General features: G+C 43.2%; 1 protein-coding gene across 4 annotated transcripts in view; it reads right to left on the reverse strand.

Annotated features, from left to right (window-relative positions):
* Positions 1-13,346, reverse strand: part of LOC308305102 (U2 snRNP-associated SURP motif-containing protein) — a 269,713-nt gene that overhangs the window by 249,479 nt on the left and 6,888 nt on the right. For all 4 annotated transcript variants that reach the window (XR_013963086.1, XM_080749768.1, XM_080749769.1 and 1 more), the window contains exons 3-9: positions 11,192-11,303; positions 9,946-10,064; positions 8,796-8,863; positions 6,897-7,000; positions 4,847-4,920; positions 2,795-2,960; positions 379-581 (exon numbers count right to left, since the gene is read on the reverse strand). Coding sequence is in view for 3 of the 4 variants with exons in the window: in XM_080749768.1 (XP_080605894.1) it covers positions 379-581; positions 2,795-2,960; positions 4,847-4,920; positions 6,897-7,000; positions 8,796-8,863; positions 9,946-10,064; positions 11,192-11,303 (846 nt within the window). In the remaining variant the exon portion in view is untranslated. The remainder of the gene's footprint in view (positions 1-378; positions 582-2,794; positions 2,961-4,846; positions 4,921-6,896; positions 7,001-8,795; positions 8,864-9,945; positions 10,065-11,191; positions 11,304-13,346) is intronic.

Consider the following 13,346-nt stretch of genomic DNA (forward strand, 5'->3'; position numbering starts at 1 on the left):
GTTTTTTTTACGTTGAACTGTAAGTGGTTGTACTGTTAAGTAACTTGAAAAATAACCATGAAAACCAACATGAAAAAGAATCGTGACAAGATCGTGTATCGTGATACAGCTTGGGAAAATATCGTGATATTGCATTTTTCCATATCGCCCACCTAGAGTTGTCACGATATGACATTTTACATGACGATTAATTGTCACTCAAATAATTGGCGATTAACAATTTAATTGTGTATTTGTCGTTGATAATTACATTTCTGTTTGGCTTTTAGGCTTTGAAGTTGCTTTGAAGTCACAATGCGCGTTGTGAGCTTGTAGATCTGCTATTTCCACTATTTCTGAAATTTTTCAACATTCACGATTATGACGATTATGACTGACCTTGTCCAGCTCGTCCCGCCCCCTCTCGGGCGGCCGGGTGAAGTCGTTGCGGAAGCGGTCCTTGGGCTGCGCGTTGAAGGGCAGGCCACTAGGGGGCGGCGGCGCGGCCTTCTTGAGCACCATGGCCCGGTAGAGGGGCTGGGGCGGGATGCGCACCGCCTTGCCCCAGCCCAGCTTCATCTCCATGCCCATCACCACCTTACCTGAAACACACCATAAACAACCATAGACTGTAAAAAAAATATGGACGAAGCGAAGCCCTTGGTCTCTATGCTGCGAAAATTAGTTTTTTTTGTTCCTGTGTATGGGTGTCACCATCATTGTTTGAATGGTACCCCAGGAATCATAAGGAATGCTATTGGCTGCCAACGGTCACGTGCAACCGCAGGGATACATGGGAGAATGTGGTCGGAGCCTCCCGAAATACAGCACACGAAGAAGAACCCTATGAGAAGAACACAGCCGGCTGGTGTCAGTTTAGTTGGCCACGCCCCCCGCAACTGTATCATCAATTTTAACATAAATGAGACCATATTTGCACAAAACGCATATCATGGTGATTGAAAGGCAGTTTTTCACTGGCGACAGGAACCATAAAGTATTTATGACAACGTTTATTAAGGTTAGAAAATCAAAGGGGAAAACGAATGGGGTCCAGTGTAGACAAATTCTTTTTGGTAGCTCGCGTGGGGGAAAACAGCGCAACTAGCGGCCAAACATAGGAAGTTTTAGTTCCGTATTGGATTCGTTTTAAATCGGCGGAACTATGCCCCTGGTAACACCACAACCAACACAACTCATCACAACCTTACGTCCGAGCATTAACAGTTCTACTGCCAGATTTATTATTTATTTATTGGGGCTGGTGCCAGCAAAAAGCAGCTTACCTTTGCGATGTTTTATTTATTGATAATTTCCAAACTAATTAATTTTACAATGGACGCTCATATGTGTACTTTAGCCAAGCTGGCGGCAGAGGGCAGCCTTATTCAAGAATTAATGTGAATTGGGCCGCTCCGCTTGCCATCCATTCAGAGCATAGAAATGCATTTTCTAGAACAGATCCACAGAAAACAGCCAGGAAGTGATTTGGGACTCCATTATTGCTAACGAGCGGTGGATTTTTGAGAGCAGCGTTACAGGAGATGTTTTTGAGCGGTGGTAGACCGCTCCATAGCATGGCCGTGTGTGTATCCGTGTATGTATCCGTGTATGTCTGTCTGTATGTATGTATGTGTGTATGTAGCCTGAACTACCACTCAGTGACCAGAGAGGGTGCTCTTGAGTCTAGTCTGAGCATCAACTGCAATACTCTCTCTCTCTCTCTCACACACACACGCACACACACACACACACACGCACACACACACACGCACGCACACACACACACACACACACACACACACACACACAACCACCGCTCAGTTCACACGGGTGTGATTTTTACTGTACACGGCGGCGCGACCCCTCATCAGCTTACAGTCATCAGACAAGGTAAAAAGAACGAGCCGTATTGGCAGCGGGCTCGGTTCAAAATTGGGGCGAACGGGAACGTCCGAAGCAGTAAAAGAGGTTAATCATCAAAATGCGACCGACCCGCGCCGAGGCCCGACCCTTATATTTCCCACCGCTTTTTCCCCTTCTTTTTCTTTGAGGAAGCCACTGTCTACTGACCAGCAAACTTGTTCTAATGTGCAGTGCATGTAGCTTGCCTGCTTGTTACGATTAACATGAATATTAAGCCACACTGTGGCTTGTGAAAGTGTTTAAATAGTGAAAGTGTTTAAATAGTAGACCCTACGTCGATTATTAAATAATATAAATATATGTCTGACAGCAGTGACTCGCTGCACACTCATCCTACAAGTTTATGTGTCTGGAAAATAGCTGATCTGCAAGCTCACAGCGCGTCGCGGAAGTTCATCATCAGCCACTTTTGGCACGGAACACGCCGTAACGACAAAGTATAAGCCTGGTATTACTTAATGTGTGTGTTGGAAGGAAGGACGGACGGACGGACGGACGGACGAGGCTTGCACAGTGCACTGCTCACAACCGTCGCAAAATAAACGTCCAATTCAAGGGACGTAAAGTAGTGGGGAACACGGCGCCAACAAGCAGCGAGCTCCCTTCTGCACAACAACACGTTTACCTCAGTGTTTGGGACTTTCTCCATGCTTAGAGTTATTATGTCTCCATGCCTGCAGCATCAGCGCGAGCAGCACACACACACACAGTGCCACATCAGAGAGAGTGCATGATATGTCCAACCCGAATCGTCGTCCGACCATTAATTATGAAAATGTGTCCGGCCCGAGCCCCAACCCTCGGGTTCAGACGGGCCCCGCAGGTTTACGGTCGGGCATCCCAGCTCTAGTGCGCGTGCGTGCCTGTGTGTGTGCATGTGTTATCGTACCGTTTAGCGTAGCCATGGCCCTCTCTGCATCCTTGCGGGTCATGAAGGCCACGAACCCCCGGTTGGAGTTGCGTGCTCTCTCCTCCTCAGAGCGAGGCCACATGATCTTCACACTGGCCAGAGGACCGTACTTCACAAACTCCTTGCACAGCAGCTCCTCGTTCATCTGGAACACAAACAACAACATCACAGATTTAACCCATTTAGGCCTAGAATTATTTAACGCTTTGATTATTGAACAATAGCAGATATACAAGCTCACAGATCTGCTACATATATATATATATATATATTTTAAGGGCTGGGACTTTAACTGATTAATTGCGATTAATTAATGACAGAAAAGTAACGTGATTAAAAAAATTAACACATTTTAATCGCACTTAGTTTTTTCCCCACAGAACCTTCAGTTTCAGGCATACCGATCATAGCGATGCACCAACCAAGAAGAGACAACAAACGCAACGGGAGAAGTAGCCGATCAGAGCGCTTTGCTTGGCCCAGTGAATGCGAATTTTTGATTTAAAAAACTCACTTGTTGATTCACTCGTACAACAAAATGTGTTTTACTTGAAAAAAAAATGCTTCTCAGGTCAAATATTTATATGCGATTAAACATGCGATTAATTTCAATTAATTAATTACAAAGCCTCTGATTAATTAGATTTTTTTTTTTTTTTATCGAGTCCGAGCCCTAATTTTTTTTAATCGAGATTTTTATTTTTGGAAGTCTTTGAATATACCGGTATCTTTTTAAAAGCGAACGTTTGCAACTCAAATATTTGCTTCTGGGGGGTCCCTGGAACAACATATTTTGAGATGGGGGTCTGCAGCCGAATACATGGAATTTTGGGGGTCCTCAAAAAAAGGTTGAGAACCACTGATTTAGAAGAAGGATTTAGAAGACATTTGTAGAATCGGAAATATTCAGAACGGGTACCCATTATTGTGTATCATTATTTTATGCTTTATCTGTTGAAAAATAGCAGATCTAGAAGCTCACAGCGTGGCACAGAGTCCGCGCTGCGAGCTTGTAGATCTGCTATTTTTTTTAAATCGTGACAATTTGAATTTTGGCCCGATTCTATAAGTGTCTTTTGAATCCTTCTAAGGCCCCGTACATACGGCAACGCTCTGTAGAGAAAACGGCAAGGTCCCAGGATATTGCCGTTGCGTTTTGCCTTTTTATCAAGCGTTCATATGTCACCGAGTGAACGGCAGAAACGCAAGAAGCAACAACGCATGTTAAGCTTTTTCTCTCCTACAAATAGATATTGAATACCCTCCTCAACAATGTGGTTTGGTGGCTGAGCAGTTAAGTCATTGTGTTTTCGGTCCATGAGCCCCGGGTTTGCATCCCCGCTTGCCCACCGCAGACGTTTTTTTTTTTTTTCGGTGATAATAAAGTTATAGGTCTAATTATTATTATTACATTATTCACATAACTCCGTAACGGCGCTGAGTCGGCTCATCGCCTCCGTCATGGATAATAATAACTTTATGGCCGCAAAAAAAGAAAAGAAAAGTTGTTCGTGGTGGTGAAAAGAAGAGACACAAGCGGGACGCGAACCCGGGACCCGTGGATCAAAAACACCATGCGTTAACTACTCGGCCACCGAAACACAATGCCGAGGAGGGTATTCTGTATCTATTTGTAGGAGAGAAAAAGCCTAACGTGCGTCGTTGCTTCTTGCGTTTATGCCGTTCACTCGGTGACGCGAGGGGAGAGAGGAGTCAGCTTTACCACCCAAATCTGCGGATCCAGATCGTTCAGTTTTTAACCTCCGAAAATGCCGTTGTCGTCTGAACGGAAGGCCTATCTGACTTTTCCTTTTGCGTTATTCACGTTGCCAAAACGCAGTGTGAACGGCGCCTAAGATTTTTTGAAAAACCTATGTTTCTATGTCAGCAATCTGGCCAGCCATCGTCAAAGAAAAGGTCCTTTTCAACTGGAGCTCAGTTAGTCTGTTCTTGAGAGACAACTATGTCAGTGGTTCTCAAACCTTTTCATGTGAAGGACCCCCAAAATGACATGTATTTGACCAGTCCTACCTTGGGGCTGATGCCACCGATGTAGAGGTTGGTAGTGTTGGGCACCACCGGGTCGAACGGGTCGTCAAACAACACTGGATGGAAGTAGGGGAAAAAAAGACACAGTCATAATGTATACCAGCTTCCTGCTTGCTAAACCCTTACTAGCAGTTTTAAATAACATATTCATCTCCTTTGAATGCTGTTTCAGAGGCATATCAAATGTCATGCCTATGTTTTTTTTATTGTGACCGTCAGGTCGCAGTTACTATCAAAACCTCCACCGGCTGTCAGTCAATCAGTCAGTCTGTCTGTCAGTATGTCTGTCACACGTCACACTTTGCCCTTCTCATATCTCCGCCACCGTTGCCCCGATCCATTAGTTAGGTCAAATTAGCCAAAAGTTAAACCAATCTGGGAACTAAATCAAAATCAAAATCTTTTTTCACAAATGTGTTCATAAAGGTGTCAACTATCACCTCTGAACTTTCTCAATCACAACTCCCTTGGGGGACTTTGTGGGAGCCAATCAAAGTTGGGGGTATCGGGATACCTGGGCCTGGGATTAAAGGGGGAAAACAAATAAAAATGGCCAATATGAGCGTATGAGGTGTGTAATTAGGGTATTTTGGGGCTGCTGAATCCATTCCAACCATTAGTTATCAGTAATAATTACTCCTTGGCCATAAAATAGGCCACGAGACATATAATATTGGCAATAAAAAAAATGGTTGGAGTAGGGTTTGAATTCATGAAAACTATTCAAGATCAGGTGGGTAAGCGCACATCATGACACACAGGATACATGACACAGGACACATGATACAATCTGACAAGGAACACTTAAAAGGGTTTAAAACATAGGGACTAACAGGACACAGGTGAACTCGAATTACATGATTGGCTAAGCCTTAGCCAATTAGGCCTATTTTATGGCCAAGGAGTCATTTTAACTGATAACTAATGGCTGGAATGGATTCAGCAGCCCAAACATACCCTAATTACACACCTCATACGCTCATATTGGCCATTTTTTGATTTTATTCCCTTTAATCCCAGGCCCAGGTATCCCGATACCCCCAACTTTGATTGGCTCCCACAAAGTTTCCAAAGGGAGTTGTGATTGAGAAAGTTCATAGGTGATAGTTGACACCTTTATGAACACATTTGTGAAAAAAGATTTTGATTTTGATTTAGTTCCCAGATTGGTTTAACTTTTGGCTAATTTGACCTAACTACATGCCAAACTTTGCACACAGACTTCCTGGCTGCCAAACCACTACTTCCACCCCTCATTTCTCACATGGCCCTCTTCTAGCGCCACCATGAGGCCGATTCTTGCAAAACACATTTTTGGACACAGCTCCTACAAAGTTTGCTCTAAAATCACGCAAATCGGTACAGAGTATGTCTAGAGTCATGTCATCAACATGGATCTGTCCCATTTAGCTCCACCTTCAGGATTATTTAGGGAGTCTTACTGGTGTTTCAACTGTAAAATCTTCATCATATGTTGTCTTTTTTTTATCTTTTTTGTTGTTGTTTCATAGTTTAAAGCCTTGAACTCTTTCTCTCTCTCTCTCTCTCTTTTTTTTTTTTACTATATTATTGCCAAAATATCCCCAACATCCTGGGGCGGAACATTTGCCAAAAAATAGCAGATCTACAAGCTCACAATGTGACGCGTTGTGAGCTTGACAACATAAATAACCAACCTGATGGTCTGGACCGATCTACAAAACCCCTGATGTCGTCATTAATAACCAAACCGATTGTCTGGACAGATCTCCAAACCCCCTGACATCATCACTGATAACCAACCTGATCGTCTGGACAGGGGCTCTAGATCTGCAAACCCCCTGATAACCAACCTGATCGTCTGGACAGGGGCTCTAGATCTGCAAACCCCCTGATAACCAACCTGATCGTCTGGACAGGGGCTCTAGATCTGCAAACCCCCTGATAACCAACCTGATCGTCTGGACAGGGACTCTAGATCTCCAGACCCCCTAATAACCAATCTGATCGTCTGGACAGGGGCACTAGATCTCCAAACCCCCTAATAACCAACCTGATCGTCTGGACAGGGGCTCTAGATCTGCAAACCCCCCGGCTCCGGCCCCGCCCCCAGGGTCTCCCTTCCTCTTGTGTCGCTCCTCCCGCTGCTCCTGGATCCTGTCAGGGAGGCACAGGAAGTGACATCATCAGTCACAGGAAGTTCATTATCAGTCACAGGAAGTTCATTAGTCTCGCGTGGCCAGACTGTTGCCTCCGTGATTTGCAAATGCTCCCGGCATACAGTCTGGGGCACGGAAATAGAAACGATGATTGTGAGATAAAGCGGATGTGACGCAATCAATTTCGTCTTTCTCTGGTGTTGTTGGTGTTACTTCCATGATGTTTTCAAATGTTTTCTTAAACTATACATCCATTACAAGAATATGCCGCTCGAATGACTCTGTCTGTGCGAGTGTGCTTCTGTTATGTTTCCAATGAGACTACAGTTCCGTGCAGCACTGACTACTTCCGAAACTCACAGTTCAGGAGCTGCCGTTCCAGACTCTATATAGCATTCGGAGATTGTGGAATAGTTGTCTGGCTACGCGAGACTAGAAGTTCATTAAACAAACAGGAAGTTCATTAAAGGGGTGGTGCCATAGTTTTGCACACACTCAGTTTAGTTATCCAGGCCAGGATATGGCCTGACACGTAGGGATTGTCACCTCTGCGGCCGCTCTTATCTTCATCTTTAAAATAGTGCAAAATAAATCTTTTTCGTCACAGTGTTCACCCGAAGTGCATTAATCTGCCGGGCTGACAGGGGGCATTAGCAATTTCTGCAGTAACCGTAATCACTAATCAGTAATCATCAATAATGTCGATGTCACCGGGTGTCATTTTTTGCATTATGGGTAATTCTCTGTGGGATCGCTATTAAAAAATGTTTTTCACGAAAACTACAGTGATTGCATACATACTTGGCGGTTCTACAGGAGCATATAGAACCATTTTACAACCTGCATCCTAGTGGTAATTAAGTGTTCATTGAATTGTTACGACTTCATGGCTGATAATGAGATCCCCTATGGTGTAAATGAATGGTGCAAACCGCACTGCGATGCTCTATTTAATGATAATAATCCATCATCAATCAGTGAGCTTTTGTTATCAGTACCGGCAGAGAATGTTTTCTGCCAGGACTCCTTTAAACTCTATACAATAGGTGTACTGTCCCTTTAAACTCTATACAATAGGTGTACTGTCCCTTTAAACTCTATACAATAGGTGTACTGTCCCTTTAAACTCTATAAAATAGGTGTACTGTTCCTTTAAACCGGGGGTCAGCAACCCGCTGCTCTAGAGCCGCATGCGGCTCTTTAGCGCCACCCTAGTGACTCCCTGTAGCTTTTTCAAAAATGTATTAAGGGAAAAAGATAGGGGGAAAAATATATATATATTTTTAGTTTTAATATGGTTTCTGTAGGAGGACAAACATGACACAAACATTCTTAACGCTTTCCAATGCTGTAAAAATGTGTAGAATAAATCTAATTCTCATTATGTATTTGTAGCCTACTTAGTCATTTTGACAGTAGGCTAATATAGCTAATATAGACTTTTAATATATTGTCACTGTTGGGCAGAAACCTTGTATCTCCAAGTTTCAAATTTGAATGTTTCTTTTTTTAGTAAAGAAAAAAAGTAAAGTTTAGTTCATTTTGTTTTGGACATACAAGGTTTCCACCCGACAACGACGATATATAAGGCTTTTAAAAATGTTTGCGGCTCCAGACAGATTTGTTTTAGTTTCTTTGGTCCAATATGGCTCTTTCAACATTTTGGGTTGCCGACCCCTGCTTTAAACTCTATATAAATATGTGTACTGTTCCTTTAAACTCTATAAAATAGGTGTACTGTCCCTTTAAACTCTATACAATGAGTGTACTGTCCCTTTAAATCAAACACCTACTGTTTCAGCTCTTCTTTGAACAGCTCCAGGTTGCTCTTCTTCTTCTCCTCCGTCTTCTTTTTGAAGATCTGCAAGCGTATGGAACACGTTAGCTTCATGTTTTAATTATCTGATCTGCAAGCGTATGGAACACGTTAGCTTCATGTTTTAATTATCTGATCTGCAAGCGTATGGAACATGTTAGCTTCATGTTTTAATCACGTTTGATCATACAGAAGTAGCAGATCTACAAGCTCAAGACGTGGCGTGAAGCAACATGTTTTGAGATTGTAGATCTGCAATTTTTTATGCTTTTTTTAAACTATTTTAACTTGATAATGAATAATATATTTTTTTTCTTTTTGGTGTTTTTTTCATAAATCAACGCTCTACTAGAGCGTCAAACAAAAGCATCAAAATTAGCAGATCTGTAAGCTCCAACTGCGGCACAAAGTGACGCGTTTGGAGCTTGCAGCTCTGCTATTCATATGTCACATAAAAATAACCAAGGTGATCAGGTTAAAAATGAAAGGTTCCATTAAATAAATAAACGTAGATTAACCCATTCAGGCCTAGAATTATTGAATGCTTTAACCAGTGAAAAATAGCAGATATACAAGCTCACAGCGCGGCACCGAGTGCCGCGCTGCGAGCTTGTAGATCTGCTATTTTTGAAAAAGTCATGAAAATGTGTGCAAATCTTTTAATATATGTATTTTCAAAGCGAATGTTTGTAACTCAAATTTTGCTTCTGGGGGGGTCCCTGGAACTAAATATTTTGAGATGGGGGTCCGTGGCCAAATACATATCATTTTGGGGGTCCTTCACATGAAAACGTTTGAGAACCACTGACATAGTAGTCTCTCAAGAACAGACTAACGGAGCTCCAGTTAAGTGACGATGGCTGGCCAGATTGCTGACATAGAAACATAGGTTTTTCAAAAAAACCTTAGAAGGATTCAAAAGACACTTATAGAATCGGGTCACAATTCAAATTTTCATGATTTTTCAAAAATAGCAGATCTACAAGCTCACAGCGCGGCACTCGGTGCCGCTCTGTGTATCTGAGCTTGTAGATCTGCTATTTTTCAATAGTTAAAGCATAAAATAATGATACACACTAATGTTTACCCGTTCTGAATGGGTGTTAAAAAACCCAGGTGAAACTCACAGGTCTCTTGGCGTCTGCGGCGGATTGCGGTGGCGCCCCCTGCTGCTGGGAGGCGGTGGTGTTCAGCTTGGTGGCCGGACGGTAGAGTTTGTTCTTACTGACCTCCGCTGCTTCCTCCTCTGGAACCACAAACACTACAGTTATAGTCTAAAGTCTTTTTTGGAGAAAATGGGCTCGATATTTCAATATCCATTGTTCTGGATGGCTCGGGATCACTTTGCGTGCGCGTGGACATGCGATGGAAACGAATGGCGGACTTCACCAGTGCCACAGTGATAGCCGGACCGAAGGTAAGCCCATACAAGCTTTACTGTATACAGTATATTTCGCGAGACATCGCGGGATCAGCACGAAATGAGTTAAATATACGTTAATCTCTGCCATTCCTTGGATGTCAGTTGGAAATATAAATATTAGGAAGTGGAGAATTATTTTAGAGTCAATGCTGCAGATCTGCCTTCATACAAGGCAATTTGCATAGATTGTTCGTTACATTCACCCAATCAGAAGCTGGGTTCACGTTCACTCTCCCATTGGATTGGATAGACTCCAACCTGCTTCCTGAAGCAGTGGTTCTCAACATGTGGGTTGGGACCCCCAGGGGGGTCCTCAAATTATTTTGGGAGGTTCTCCAGATGATTAGTGGTACCTGCACATTTCTAAAGTGACAATTTAAGGACTTTTGGAGCCATTTAGGCCTAAAAAACCTGTCCCGCCCCTTTGTAAAAATCGGAACATTTTCAACGTGACTGAGGGGTAAAAGCACAACAATGTCCATAATGGGTTAACACCTCTAAAATGACAAATTAAACATTGGCCAAATTGTCAAATATTAGAGGCAGAAATTGTGAAATTAGCCGATCTACAACAAGGCGTTGTGAGCATGTAGATCTGCTATTTTCACAATAGAACGGTGTCATACAAAATGTAAAGCTTCATTCCTCAACTCTTAGGGTGGGGGGGTCCCCAGTTAAAATATGATTATTGTCGGGGGTAGCGGCCTGAAAAGGTTGAGAAGTTAACCACTGGCCTAAAGAGGCAATCCCCTTCGTAACACACGCACGCACGCACGCACACACACGCACACACACACACACACACACACACACACACACACACACACACACACACACACACACACACACACACACACACACACACACACACACACACACACACACACACACACACACACACACACACACACATACACACACACACACACACACACACACAACCTCCGTACCTTTAGTTGCATTGACGATCCCTCCTCGTACAAACGTCTTCACGGCGCTCTTGTTGCTGCTCTCGAACGACGCCAGGAACTCTTCGAACACCTCCGCCGCTTTCTCCTGCTCCTGGAAGAGGCCATGGAATGTTCACATTAAACGGTTTTCTGGAATACTTGTGTCTCTGTGATCAGTGGCCCTCAAACTGCCAGATTTGGGCAGACTTTGAAGCAATGGCTAAAACGCTCACAAACATGTAACCACCTATAAGAAAATATTATATGCCGTACGAATTACTCTGCCAGGTTAGTCTCTCCTGTGTGGTTTTTAGCTTACTTCTGGCACCAGGCACGCGGTTGCGCCAAGCACCTTGTTTTTGTTGTGTTGTTGTTCACCCTGTACTGTTCTGATCTTGTTTTTGTTAGTCTTTTTGTTTCTTGTTTTATGTTCTGAGGACAACGGATGAAATTTAGCTTTAAGCTAACTCCGGCTGGTTTACACTGGGATCTTTGTATGTTGTATTATGCAATGTGTCATCATCTCTGTGTCCATGAACTGGTGGTACTGTCCTGTCTAAATAAACAAATAAAGTAAATAAAGTAAGTAAAGATTCATGTGTTTTTGACTAGGGATGGGGCTTGTTAATTTTTATTGATAATGATCACCTTATCGATGCTGCTTATCCAGCCCACTATTGAGCGTTTTCTAATATTTTGTGGAAAGATGTGAGACGACAAATTCTGAACAGAACTGGTATCTTTTATTATTGGTCAGTTGTTGTGACTGTGAGTTTGTGGCTGACCACCATCTATGAAGATGACAATTGACAAAAGTAACAAATATCATTAAATATCATTACAACAATCATTCATTAGTGTGCAATAAAGGTTAAATGGCTTTATATTATTAATAGTACTGTAATAATGTCTTGATGGCCTCTTGTCTTGATTGTTTAAACATGACATCATGGGCCGCTATGCTCCATAACAAGCTTGATAAGCCAAAATCGTATTGATACAGGGTACTCAATAAATCTGTTATCGGGTTATCGAGCTACCCTTGTTTAGGGCTCCATCCCTGTTTTTGACTTGTACATGTGCTGTAAAATATGCTGTTCAAGCGACACAGAGAAAGATAAGATTTGAGTATTCAAAGATTTGGAGAGAAAATAAGATAAAAAATCACACCTTGTTGTGAACTGAGTGGTGGTCAAATGAAAATAGTCAAATAAAAAGAGTCAAATACATGGATTGCAAGGTTGCTCATGCTCAACAGTGGCGGGAGACAGACGGACGGACGGACGGACGCATTGTGATCTTAAATCCAACTATTTCCAACTATTATTTGTTTATTATTATTTTGACCTGCTTTAAGAAACTCAGCTAATGATGGACGGGTGGACGCATTGTGAGCTTGTAGATTAGAGCTGGGATCGGGCCCATTTTCCGTGTGGGCCGTGTCCGACAGTTTTTTGTCCAACCCGAATCGACGTCCGAGCATTAATCATTAAAATGCGTCCGACCCGCGCCGAGGCCCGAACCTTATGTTTCCAACGCTTTTTCCCCTCCTTTCTTTTTCTTTGAGGAAGCCACTGATTTACACTCACAAGCAAACTTGTTCTAATGTGCAGTGCATTCAGCGTGCCTGCTTGTTACCCTTAATGTGAATATTAAGCCACACTGTGGCTCGTGAAAGTGTTTAAATAGTAGGCTATGTTAGATTATTAAATCATACAAAGAATAACGTGCGCTGCGCTGCAAGTTTCTGCGCCTGGAAAATAGCAGATCTACAAGCTCAACGCGTAGCGGATGCGAGGCGTTGTGAGCTTGTAGATCAGACACATTTTGTCACGGAACACGCCGTGATGAAGTATAAGCCAGGATTTACTTGGGTGATGTCGAACGGAGGGACGGACGGACAGACGAGGCTGCAGTGCAGTGTGTGTGTGTGTGTGTGTGTGTGTGTGTGTGTGTCTGTGTGTGCACGCGCGTGCGCGCGCGTGCCCTCCTTGCTACGTGTGTGTGTGTGTGTGTGTGTGAGAGAGAGAGAGTGTTGAGTCTGCCTGCTCAATAGCGCCCCTCCTTTAACGTGTGTGTGTGTTTGTGGTCTGTGTGTGTGGTCAGGAGAGGTATGACAGGCGACAGACATACATACACGTACGGCCAGTAACAT

The sequence above is a fragment of the Nannobrachium achirus genome, assembly GCF_963921795.1.
Source record: "Nannobrachium achirus genome assembly, chromosome: 19".
Taxonomy (NCBI): domain Eukaryota; kingdom Metazoa; phylum Chordata; class Actinopteri; order Myctophiformes; family Myctophidae; genus Nannobrachium; species Nannobrachium achirus.